At 41.7% G+C, this 13692-nt stretch overlaps 1 protein-coding gene and 1 long non-coding RNA gene across 2 annotated transcripts in view; one reads left to right on the forward strand and one right to left on the reverse strand.

The window, feature by feature from the left end:
* The window catches only part of CACNG1 (calcium voltage-gated channel auxiliary subunit gamma 1), a 16725-nt gene extending 8012 nt beyond the window's left edge, over positions 1–8713 (forward strand). The window contains exons 2-4 of the mRNA XM_072414086.1: positions 5978–6052; positions 7215–7352; positions 7838–8713. Of these exons, the coding sequence (XP_072270187.1) occupies positions 5978–6052; positions 7215–7352; positions 7838–8064 (440 nt within the window). The 3' untranslated portion in view covers positions 8065–8713. The remainder of the gene's footprint in view (positions 1–5977; positions 6053–7214; positions 7353–7837) is intronic.
* The window catches only part of LOC140332865 (uncharacterized), a 359753-nt gene that overhangs the window by 207484 nt on the left and 138577 nt on the right, over positions 1–13692 (reverse strand). The gene's annotated exons all lie outside the window — the stretch shown is intronic.

The following is a 13692-nucleotide window of genomic DNA, read 5'->3' on the forward strand; positions in this document are numbered from 1 at the left end:
CACTGCTAACTCCTGGATTACACTCCCTGTATATCCTCCATGTCGGATACAGGAATATCAGGGACTGAACACCGCTATGGGAACATCAGCACCATGCGGCACAGGTCGTGTTGCTGATTCCAAATCACCGTACTCCCACTTGTGTTTCTTGTAACGATTGAAACCTTTTACATTCACAGCACACAAATAACAATCATTATGATGATTATTGGGCTCTCCCCATACCATAGGTACACCAAATTTCACACTTTTCAGTTTTCCATTTTTCCACTGACGTAGACACTATACTTATCTTGGTCCCCCAGTTTATTACCAAAATATACAAGATATGCTTGTTTCACAAATTCTGTAATGTTTTACTGAGAATATTTACCACAAATGTAGCAAAATACATCGGGGTCATTTAAATAACTGCTTGAAAAACTTTCTGTAAAAAAAGAAAATGTGTGAATAAAAAGAAGGCAAATGAAAGTTTCATGAGAATAATGCAACATTTAATATAATAAATGCATCGGTGTAAATAAAGATTGATAATAATATTGTGTTATCATTTATTGTTGGCAAAATCGTCTATTCTGATTCCTGTATCACAAGAACTAGAGCCAATTCAATGAAACTGATGTCATTTCTGGATTCAGCAGACCTGAGATACACTAAATATATTGAAACATCCTTGGCAAGTAAACATTTTATTTTTAGTTGAGCTGTGTAATCTGATCACCCCAATCACAAATCTAATTCCACCGACTTCTTGAAGCAGTTAGTCTGTCATATTTGTCCACCTCAAGTGGTTCTAGAATAAGTATTTGGCTGAATCTGTGTGGCCATATTGGTGGCATCTCCAAGAAGCACACACTGATCAATTACATGGAAATTTAAGGCTTTCCTCCCACGCATTCTGATCTGAGCTGCCAGCAGAAGTGGCTGGGTGCAAATCGGCAGGAATTATATCCTGGTGATAATATAAGAAGAATATTCCAAAGTACTGTCCCTTCACCTGGAGAGCGTCTTCTCCCTCGGGGGACTTCTACTAGTGGAAGCAAACTCCAAACAACACAGTTTAAAATCAATTCACTGTCCTAAATAGTATATGTAACACCAAAACTTTATTATTTTGTTTGGGATAAAGTAAAGTTTAACCCCTGACAGTTTGTGGAGATATTCACTTCCTGTGCTCGATATACAACAGGGATAAAGAGAATCTCTGCAAAGAAAATTATTCCTGTACTTTATACTCTACAAGTTGTTGGCAAAATAAACAACCAAATTTGGAAGAATTTCCCACAAGTCTCCTAGTTGCTTTGGTTTTGAATACACATCATCTTTTTGATATTATATGATTTGTAATAGATACTAAACAGATACCATGTTACTCTCCTGCTCTGGTATCTCACCTTTTTCTGTGATTGTGACACTATGTAACTAGGACAGGAAGTGAAAGTAAATCTCCCCGATGGAGACAAAGACAAGAGATCTGTCTCCCATGAAACTGCAGCAAAACATTTACTGATTATTTCTCTGCGTATAAATATTGTAGGGCTGCTCTTGTACACGAGGACAGTAAAGTTGTGTTGTTACTGTAAAGATCACAGTGCTGATCTCCAGCCTGCTGTAAATTCTTAAAGCACATCCTGCAAGATAACCCCCCCGCCCCACCACCACCATGGGAGCAAATGCTGGCCGGGATATTTATAGTGGTTGGCAGCAAATGTCTAAAGAGAACAGATGAAATAAAAGAGTTCAGGTTTGCAGCACGTTTAGGGGTGCGCGGGGTCATAAATGTTCAGCTGTCTCCACATTGGAAGGCCGGGGGGTCACTCCACCTGTCTGTGTCATGTGAATGACAGAAACAGGAGGGCAGTGCCCGGCGTGCGAGGATCTGACCGACAGCTGGAGACACGTAAGTGCCCTACGTAGAGTCAGGCAGCCCCAGCCAGGGGCCACAGAAGGCCAGGCAGGTGATTATAGGGTATAGGACAGATATAGAATCTGTTCTGCAAGTCCTGTGTATAAATACACTTTTATGTGGAGCTCCACACATGCCTCCCATTCATTATAAATAATTCACCAAATGCTGTGCCAAGCCAGTAGCCCAACAGCCGCTTAGTTCTGGGCCCTTGTGTCTCTAAAACTTTCCATGCTCAATCCAATATCATTGCCTGGCATCTTTTAAAAGCACAAAGTATGTGTGATAAGCCTCAGATAGAAGCTTCCTATTCTCCACCTAAGCAGCCACAACATTCATACTCACCTTCAGCACTTACAGACAATTTTACCAAAATGGGAGGAATTCCAACAAATAGATTTCCAAAAATGTTAAATTCTACCAATATTCTTTATTCGTGTGCCATTTTCAGCACAGACGTATGATTATTGGTAACTGTTTTTGAAGGATGTCACTGGGTAATTTTACCATTTTTTACCCTAAATCTGCCCACTTTTCAGTTATTTTTGCATATCAGTTTCATACTGCAGTTTTCCCTTGTTATAGGATTGTAACAATGATTAATAATAACACAGCAAACAGTGTGCAAGGCAGTGAAGGAGAAAACAATAAATATTTACTGATCAAAATATATAAGTCCAGTAAAGCAGACTTGGCATCAGATACATATTTCATGCATGGGGAACAAAGTACTCCTCCTGACAATGGGCCTGATTTGTGGGCCTTTCATCAGTGAAGCTGGGTGATCCAGCAAACCTGGAATGGATCTGCTCCAGGATTCAAAACATTTGCTAGCAAATAGCAAATGACTTTGAAGAAATCCATTCCAGATTTGCTGGATCACCCAGATTCACTGGTGAAAGTGTATCCTCTCCAGCCTTGGAGAGTTTGCTAGATCAGGCCCAATGCCTTCATCCTATTTTCTCCTCCTTTAGTTCATGGCCAGCAGCTACTTCCGGAACTGGCTCCGGTGACCCAGTCATGTCAATCATGGTGTCTGTGCAGTTCTTGGTTATGTTTACAAATATCAGACACAGAACAGCCACTGCTGCAGGCTCTCACCTCTCCACATAATACAAAGTCACAAATGTTGCAGTACAATCACTGGGAGAGACTGAGGAAATGCTTTTCCATGCTGGCAGCAGACTGCTGAAATCATTTCAGTCTAGCTAAAGTCACTGACTGGAACTCAAAGGTGGCATTTTAATGTGGGGCTTTTCTAAAAAAATATTATTATTGGAATATATGTTATGCAATCATACAATCTTGTAAAGTTGCTGACAATTGTAAATTATAGGGTTGTGATGTGTTTAATAATGCTTTGTATACCTGGACAACCAGCTCTGCAGTCAGAGGGGCTCAGGGTATCCTCTGGTGATATGAATGAATCCTCCAATATTAGATGCTATGTATTTAGTTATTGTGGCTCCACAAGGGTTAATCTGGGTGAGGCCGGGCATCCAATGGATGGCAGAGATAACCGATTTCAGCAGCTGGTGTTCTCAGCATGGAGGTGGGGGGCTGCCTGAGGTAAGGTGATAGTCTGCTAATGAACACAAGATATTTCCTGATAATATGATGGCATTGCAGGGGGGAATGAAAAAAGCCTCACTGTCCACCCTGCACCAAATCCACAATTATATTCATTTTTAGTGACCGACTTCTACGATTCAGATTCTAAAACCTTCTTATAACCTATCTACTATAACCTACCTTACTATATATAGAAATATAGATAAATAACACAGAAAAAATGTTGCCATTGTCATTAGGGTATAGAGCATTAATAATACAGAATAAGACCCCCAAGTGTCTGTGAACCATTGTTCCGGGGCCCTCTGTGTTTTATTATTCTGCGATCCTCGGAGTGTCCGTGTGTCATTGCTGTGCAGTGTCCGTGTAATATTGTTCTAGGAGCTCAATGTGTAAATGTCTTTGTTCTGTGGGTCTCATTCTGCCAATATTTTAGGATCTGCATGTGCCAATGTATCATTAGAATTGTTAGTTATTGATCGGCAACTCACAAGTGTCAATGTGTTATGGTTCTGGAACCCCCAAATCTCAATGTGTCATTGTTTTCATCTGAAATAACACAGAATATGAGAGATCTGAAAATCAGGATTTATATAAAAACACAACTGTGTACCAATTCTCAGCTATATACAGGGATATGATGATGGAGATCACAGGTGGGTTGTGGGAGATTCCAGGTCACTTGTCACCTCTCCCTGAACTGTCTATCGCACCTTCCCAGCTTCATAACCTACATCCATTTCAATGTGATCTTAAAGTACGATTCCCTCTTCTGTAAAATCTAAAAATATTGTGAGGAAGAGAAAGAGAAGGGAAGCAGAGGGTGACATGATGTGATGAGACATGTTTTCTGTTGCCCATGAAGCGCCAATCGCAATAATGTAGCAGAAAAGCTGCAGGAAAAGTGTTTGGATCAGACAGCTGCTGGAAGCGGAGGATGCAGCAAGTGTTGGAGGCTATGCTCCGGCCCAAACCTCCAAAGTCTAATAAAAAGACTATTTTTAACGTATTAGCGTCTGTTACAGGAGAAAGGGGCAAGAAACCACTTGGATCCCCAAACTTGCTGTGTCACAAGTATGGTGTAACACATTCAGAAGTTCTCAAAGTGAAAAGGAAAAAAACACGCCATGGTTTATTAAAGTGTGTAAAATACCGTGATTATGCCTCCTGTCAGCGTATGGATTAATGCGACAATAAATTTACACTCATGTAAATCTCAGCGGTGTCCAGGCCTGGAGTGAGGCCTAATGACGATCAGATTCCAAGGAGCTTCTATGCAGCTGCTTGGGAACAAAGACAAAGCTGCCGATTACTTGGCTATGGGGACATGGCAAAACTTTGTACACTTTTCAACAGTTTGGAAGAGTTGGATCTTCTTTTGTGTGTTTATTTCTGTCTGCACTACGGAGCTTCTATTGCTGGAGTAAGATCGTCACCCCCTTAAAACAGAAGACATTACTTTGAAATTTACCTAACAAGACACCAACTACAAAACAACCAGACACTGAACATAACCCTCTATAACTTTATATTGCTGCATGCCTCCACATTTTACATTTACAGTCTAAGGGACAATATTTAGAAGAGAGGAGACACAGGGGTGCCAAGACTACATTTGGCTGGATTGGGGATTTCACCCGTGACCCAATGTGAGGAATCACAAAATTACAGAGCATGTTGCATCAATTGATATATTCATAGATTGGGTCACTTTTCTCAATCTTAAACATACGCATGCTTAAACATAAGAGCTGTCCCCATTCTTCATAGCAATGATTGCAGAAACTTTTTACTTTTCATAATCATGACGTAATTTTGTGACTCATTAGAACGTAAGCTCTTCTGATACAGAGACTGATGGGACTGGCTCAGGGTTCTCTTTGCAGCACTATGGTATATGTCAGAGCTTTTTAAATGTATAATAATAGTGTGTGACTGTGGGAGGACATTAGAGTGTCAGCTCTTCTGTACAGAGACTGATGGGACTGGCTCTGTGTTCTCTGTACAGCACTATGGTATATGTCAGAGCTATATAAATGTATAATAATAGTGTGTGACTATATAAATGTATAATAATAGTGTGTGACTGTGGGGGGACATTAGAGTGTAAGCTCCTCTGTACAGAGACTGATGGGACTGGCTCAGTGTTCTCTGTACAGCACTATGGTATATGTCAGAACTATATAAATGTATAATAATAGTGTGTGACTGTGGGGGGACATTAGAGTGTAAGCTCCTCTGTACAGAGACTGATAGGACTGGCTCAGTGGTCTATGTACAGCACTGCACTATAGGCTCTATTTATTTAACAGGGAATGACAAACCCTCGAACATTCCTTGGTGGAAATCAATTGCTACCATTGAAACACATGGGCCTGGAAGATTACCATGAGTGAATGTTTGAGTAAATGTCATTTCCTTTTTTATAAATAGAGCCATATGTCAGAGCTACTGTATATAAATTATTAGTAGTAATTACGGTATGTCCCTCTCTTTCAGAGACAAACTGCTCCTACTTCAAACATTTCACATCTGGAGAGAACGCAGAGATATTACAAGTCACTACACAGAAAGGTATAGTAGATATTCACTCTTTGAGATGAACATTTATAAATGAGATATATTTTGGTGAACAAATAATTGAACGCAATCCTTTCCAAACATATTTAAATCCTAACATGCAAATCATTTGCTTCTAGTTTTGAAAGGGGTCTCATAAATAATTCTACTTGACTCATCTATCTTATGTAAATCACCCTTAGGGCAGAATAATGGCGTAATAATCAAAGTGATCAATAAAATAAACCTGAGAAAAGAAACAAACTGATTAGTGTGAAAGCCAAACAAAGCATTCTGTAAAGATTTGTAGGGATGAGGTTGAATTGTTAATGTACTGTGTGTACATTGTGATGTGTTGGTAATAACCTGGTGCAGTTATATTTTCTATTCTCATATCTCTCCCATTCACATAGCATTAGGGTTCAGCACACGGATGCCTAGGATTAGGATTTTACACCCTCGTGATTATATTTTGTATTATAGTTAGAGCTAAGAGTAACATTCCACCTGTTCTCCCAAATCTTCCTCTCAGATCCTCATAGACCCAACCCCCCTATCCCCAAATTGGCAGGTCACAGCCGCATGTTTGCACTCTTTGCTTTACATGAATAAAATTATAGAAAAGCCCAATCCTTCAAATCTCATAGAAACTTTAACATGTTCATAGCTTTTCAAATGTCATTTTAAACCTGCAACTTTCATTATTATATTTCCTGGTGAATCTGCCAGTAAGGTCCTTGATCAGGGACTTCCTGTTATAGTGTGACAATTGTCCGCATTTCCCAGTTGTTTTCCTGCATTATCATGCAGGAGCAAGCAGTGTTATATTAGAGAGAGGATGGTTATCCTAATATACTGAGCAGATTTTAAGGTTTAGGTAAGCTATTTGGAATTACTGGTGTCTCGGAGAGCAGAATCAGTGTTATCTGAGAATTGGTCTGCAAGAAAAGAAATAAATCTAGGCAATGATACAGAAGATGATCCTGTTCTTTTTATGCTGCTTTTATTCCTAAAACAAGTGCTGGAATTCACCCGTAGAGAACAGACAGAGGTTGTCTCCTGCTTTATCATGAACATTCATATTTATATTTGCACCCAATACTCCATCCACAATAATATCTGGGTGGAGGTATGAGGACTTGGATCACACTTCTTACACCATTTCATGTCTTTGCAGAATACAGCATCTCTGCTGCAGCCATAGCCATCATTGGGGTCGGATTCACGACGATGGGAACCATCTGCACCCTGCTCTCCTTTAGGGAAAAATTGGACTATCTTCTGAAACCAGCTGGTCTCTTCTACATGTTTGCAGGTCAGTGCACCATATAATGATGTATGTAAATATGCAGAATATTTAGGTCAGGCCACCTGTCCAGTCCATCCTGTAATATATCTCCAGTAATGTCTTAGTGCTTCTGGTGATACTACAAAAAATTCACAGTTGTTTCTTTGTCCAATGGTGGTGGATATGTGATTGTACTTCTTTGCTGTAAGATATAGGCCCTATACCCAGAAATAAGAGCAAAGCTTGTGTGTCTTCCTATCCCAGGGACTATTGCACTGTCCGTCATTTTCCCAGTGTCACGGAGAGGTTAGGTAGGATAAATTTCCAGAGGGAGGACACGAAAACCAAAAGTAACACGACAGGGGTCTCAAACCTTACCTAGGAGAAATAGGGGGGCTATTGCATTAAAACACACTGTCCTGAGAAACCAATGCCATTATTTGTCAGGGTGCCTGAGGTCATAGTGAGAGAAGTGTTTCCTAGATCACTGATGTGTAATTTTCATGTTCCAGGTCTGTGTATGATTATCTCGGCTGAGGTCATCAGGCAGTCTGTGCACAGAATGATTGACAGCAAGGAGACCGTCTGGATTGAGTATTACTACTCCTGGTCCTTCGCCTGCGCCTGTGCCGCCTTTGCTCTGCTCTTCGTTTGTGGCATCGCCCTGGTGCTCATCTCCTTACCCCGAATGCCCAGGAACCCATGGGAGACATGTATGGACGCTGAGCCTGACATCTAAGGGGCACGTTCAATGCTTGAAAAAATGTTCTTGGTCTCCGGTGGCCCCAAATGCCTCCAGACCAAAGATGACTGAAGCGTCTTGAATTGATATCTTATGTCTGCTGATCTGTACAATTCCAGCTCCATGTCAGCAGGATTAGAAGGCTCCTTATTGTATATAGCAGAGGGCAGTATAGCTCATGGTTGGTTTTATTATTTTGCTATGACTTGTGCCTTCGCCCCGATGCATATCTGACTTGCCGCCTCTGCCCTTCCCCTTTGGCTGCCACCAACATGCCAGCAGCATTAGCGTTATTCAGACTCCATCAGTGACTAAAGATTTTTTCTCTGGAAATGTCACAGATTTTTTTTTAAATTTGAAGATCTCACATTTTTTATGCATGCAAAATTCTATTCTTCTGCTCAGGTAGTCAAACATGTTGGATAGAGTGTGACAAGAGTAAAACCTCTGTATGTTTTTTATTGGTGTGCAAAAAGGAAAGCACCAAAAAAGCAGAAATGATTGATCAAAGTTATAAAGTGGAGAACTGATTTTATTCAGACTCCTATGTCTTACACAAATCCTTGGGGGATCACACAGGCCTCTATCATCATTGTTGCATGGAGTGTATACTGGACTGATAAAATTAAAGGGATCCTGATGGGTAGTCGGTGTGATTGCTATAGATACTGGTTACACCCTGATGAAGGGGATCCCTTGAACCCCCCAGCACGCCATACCTTTCTTCTGCAGGCTTGTAACTGTGTCTGTGACCCCCCAGGGGAAATTAGCCAGCTCTATTGATCTTATCCTATCAATATCTATAGTACAAAGTAAGGTGAAATCTGAAATATTTGAGTTGTCACAGGAAAAGAAGGGAAGATCTTCCAGTAGGTTCTACTGACACCTGTCTAAGGCTTAGTCTACACGGACGTTTTCCCCAGCGTTTGAAATGTTTGAATTGTTTGAAATTCCTATGCATTCCAATGGGGTAATCTACACCAGGACGTTTCCTTGCACGTTTATGAGCGTTATCTATAATGTTGCTTGCAATGTTTAAAGAAATTAAAACACAGGGTTTACACTGGAAAACACCCAAAAATGCAGGAAGACACGGGTAAACGCTTCCATTGACTTCAATAGGGCATTTTCCCGTGTTTTTGGGTGTTTATAAGCACTTGAAGCGTAAACGTTTTCCAGCGTTCTAAAGACAAGCTTTAAAAAACGCTAATAAAAGTGCAAAAAAAAGGAAAAAATGCAGTAGGAACGTTTACATGCGTTTTTAAAAACGTCCATGTAGACCCAGCCTTAGGGGTAATACCCCCACATTTTAGAAAGATGTTCCTGCAGTATCCTTGGGACAGGAAACAGAGGAATATTTCACTAAAAGGAAAAACCCAACAAGGTTTATAACTATTATTATGTTCATTCAGTTTTAGGATTTACAATGACTGCCAGATATTATATCCAGGCTGATGACCGATGCTGCAGTTACAGAACACAGTGAAGTTATCTCCTCACCTCTGGACTGGACAGTGAAAGAGAAGCAGTAGTAGACTAACTCGTGCCTTTATACTGTTGGTACACCTTCATACATGACACCTGATTGGCTCTTGGGGTTGCACTGCAGTCTGAGAGCTGTTGTGCAAATGAAGGGTTGGGCAGGGGGACAAACACTTTGCTAGTTACAATAGAAGTACAAAGAATAATTTTAATGACAATATACCTGTGTGAAGTGGTGTTTTTTATCTGCTTGGAGGATAAATTTAGAAGGTCAGTATTGCTATATTATAATTGAGGTGGAGGCAGGTGAGCCAAATCACTTCCTTATCTCTCAGTTTCCTCACCGCCAAAAGGGAGACCATACCCTACCAGCAGCTGCGGACACGCACGCCTAGGATCAGGTCTGATCACTGAGGAAGGAAGCTGTGGGGGATTCATACCATACCATAAGTATTATATTATTTCTGATACGTCTGATACATGTGCCATGAATTTGAAGTTTGTGCCCCCCCTAGTATTGATTAGGAGTAAGGTGCCCTATAAGCTGGTATAAAATGATAGTGCTGCCACATTTTGTTACTTCCTGTTAGTAATTTGTCATGCCTGGACTACCTCACACTTTAGAATCAAGGTTCCGGACTTAGTTACTAGGCCGTCCTGCAAATGTTATTTCATTCCCTTTAAATAGCCGAGATAACCCGATCCTCCCGCGACAAATTCTGCCGAGGTGTCTCCTTGCAGGAGGCCAACAGTTTCTCCCTGAGCTCTTAAAATGGAGGCATTTGTGGCACTATGTGGGCAGGCCTCCTATAAATACACGGCTCCCACAGCCCAGATTTCTTACACATCTCGTTCCTTTTACATGATACATCTTGGCATTAAAGACACAGCAATTGATTTTCTACAAGTAGTTAATAACTTAATGTACACGCATACCACACTCCTTTGGAGTAAAAGAATGTCATTTGCAACCCCTATTTAATGTACAGCACTGCGTTATATGTTGGCGCTATATGAATCTTGTTTATTATTATTATTAATAATAATAATAATAATAATAAATGCTGCTAAGGCTATATACACACAATAAATGATTATGGTCCAAGGTGAATGGTCCTGCTCATTCTCAGGTGTACAACAGTCACCTGATGTCGTTCATGGATCCGTCATGATAGGAGTCAATGGAGGAGAGTACAGCGGGGTGCTGCTCATTCAGCCTTCCCTCTCCATAGAGCAGAATGGGCACTGCGTGTACACAGCTCATTTATTCATCTGTCACTCTCTGTCTCTGATAAAACATTTACCTGTGTATGCATCCTTAGTAATTGTCAGTTCTTTGGTTTAGTTACCATTAATAGGCATCTCTGGATTTCCACAAAATTCAATTACAGAACTGCTGCTGCAATAATATCAAACTCAGATACTCAATACCTTAATTAGAGCGCTCCCAAATCTTGATTCTGCGGGATCCTCGCACATGATGATGGCCGGGGCTGCGGCTTCTGGTCACATGACTTTTTACTCTCTCTTCCTGCGGCAGAAATGAGACAGTATGGAGTTTATATTTGAGGAAATTAAAATCTTCAGGTCTGCACATTTACAGGGCTCAGCAACCAGGAATACTAAAATGCCAATTTCTGGTGGTAAAGTCACAATTTATAAGTTTTAGCAGGGAAAAGCCTTTGCTGCACAGGAGGCTCAGTGATCACTGTCCAGCCATGTCAAGGTTGGGGTCAGGGGGTCTGTGGGGAAATAGATGGGTAGTCCAATAAAGACCTTGTCTATCTCAGCTCCAGATTGTATACCAGTAATATCAGCCCCAGCTGGGGTATTTCCATACTAATACCCCCTATCCTATACTGGGTGGAATGAGTTGCTGCATCACAGCTAATGTGCCTGAATACAAAGGTGACTCCGCAGGCAGGTTGGAGGAGTCCCTGGGATGGGGATTTAGGAAACACGCTCCCCTATCATATAAAATGCCCCATGAATACACTGCGGGGTCACAGCTGAGCCCCTGAGGGTTATAGACCCCCTGGAGCAGTTACTGCCCCTCTTTATGTGAATTCTGCATCCATTACAGCATTGTGTGGACACCTGAAGGTAAGTGACAGCTTGCGCACCTGTGAACTGTCACTTCAAGATCCTGTGCACCCAGAGGGGCAATACGTGTATAGGATGTTTGTGATCACTGAACCTTGTAATACGGAGAACACACGTGGGCAATAAAATATGTATTGGTATGTAGGGGGGGGGGCAATTATTCTTATCACCCGGGGTATGTTTGTAGGGGCCGGGGAGGGGGGGCTGAAAAAACGGTGGCTGTGTATAATCACCAATGTCTTTAATGTAAAATATAAATAAAAGGAAAGAAATTGCACAGTGTCATTATGAGTTTTTTTTTTTATTTCTCTAATACCACTTTCCACACTGTCACATGTTCTGTGGGGTATTTAGCTCTGTCATGTGACACCTGAGCTATGTACCTCACATACCCCTGTCATATGACCTGAGATACAAACCCCACATACCCGTCATGTGACCCAAGCTTTATACCCCTGTCATATGACCTGAGATACGAACCCCACATACCCCTGTCATGTGACCTAAGCTATATACCCCTGTCATGTGACCTGAGATAGTACATACCTCACATACCCATCATGTGACCCGGGACATTTATCTCACATAACCCTGTCATGTGACCCGGGCCATTACCTCACATACCCGTCATGTGACCCGAGACATTTACCTCACATACCCCTGTCATGTGACCCGAGACATTTACCACTCATACCCCTGTCATGTGACCGGGGACATTTACCTCGCATACCCCTGTCATGTGACTCGAGATATTTACCTCACATACCCCTGTCATGTGACCTGGGACATTTATCTCACATACGCTATTTGTTCTTTTATTTGTGCAACACTAAAACATAACAATAACAAGCAATATGAACAAATAGCATTTTAATAAAAAGGGGAGAAGAAGGGTTCACTTAATAAATTCCATTGTTTTTGCTGTTTTCCTAAAGGAATGTAGGCCGTTCACTCACGGGAAGGACCCCCATGACAGGCTGGTTACCATGACACCCCATTAGATAGACATATTAGAAACACTTACCTCAGGTACCCTTGTATTAGGTTCTGTCAGAAATACCTCACATAACCCTGTCATATGACTTGTCACATGACCCATTGGAGCAGTTATAATACACTTATTTCATTTTTTCCTGTCATGAAAGTTACCCCACCCTTGTCATTTAAACTTAGGTGATACCTCAGCCCTTGTCATGTGACCTATGATGGATTGCCTTAACCTCTGTCACATGACCTATGATGCATCACCTCAGGCTCTGTCATGTGACCTGAGAGGCAATAACCCAGCTACTTGTCATGTGATCTGGGAGATTACTCCAACTCTTGTCATGTGACCCAATGAAGAGGTTCTCCCCCTTGTCATGTGAACCATGAGGAGGTTACCCCCCACCCTAGTCATGTGATGTGACCTATGAGGAAGTTACCACCCCTTGTCATGTGACCTATGAAGAGGTTAATCCCACAAGTGTCATATGAGTGCTGAGGTAGTTTCAGTACCTAAGGGGTATTTATCCCCCCCCCCCATACACCCAGCTAGAGCATTTACTCAGCAGAAAGTAAAGCAGATATTCAGAATGTCTGTCACCCAGCCCACACAGCTTACACTCCAATGTCCAGCTTACCTGTGTGCAGAGGCTCCGCTTCATGCTGGTGACCCCACACTGAGGATTCTGTGATAATGGGTCACTGCTGACCTTCACTGGGAATGTTGGGGTCCCTGTACAAGAACGCCCCCTACAGACAGAGGCTGCAGTGTGTATGGATCTGTCTGTGCTCCTCACCTGGACGGTGATTACCTGCAGGAAGTGGCTGTGATGAGATCACCTGTGAGGGCTGCACCTGGGGAGGACTCTGCACCATCAGTGTGTGTACCCTATAATCTGTGTACTGTACCCCATGTTTCCTCTGATGTACCCCAACCCCATCTCTGTTCCTTTATTACACTCCTCCTATTTATGCCTTTATATTATACCCCAAATCCATCTTCTGCCCCTCCATTACTCCCCATATGTTCCTCTATTATATCCCAAATTCATCCTC

Source organism: Pyxicephalus adspersus, chromosome 6, assembly GCF_032062135.1.
Source record: "Pyxicephalus adspersus chromosome 6, UCB_Pads_2.0, whole genome shotgun sequence".
NCBI classification, from domain to species: domain Eukaryota; kingdom Metazoa; phylum Chordata; class Amphibia; order Anura; family Pyxicephalidae; genus Pyxicephalus; species Pyxicephalus adspersus.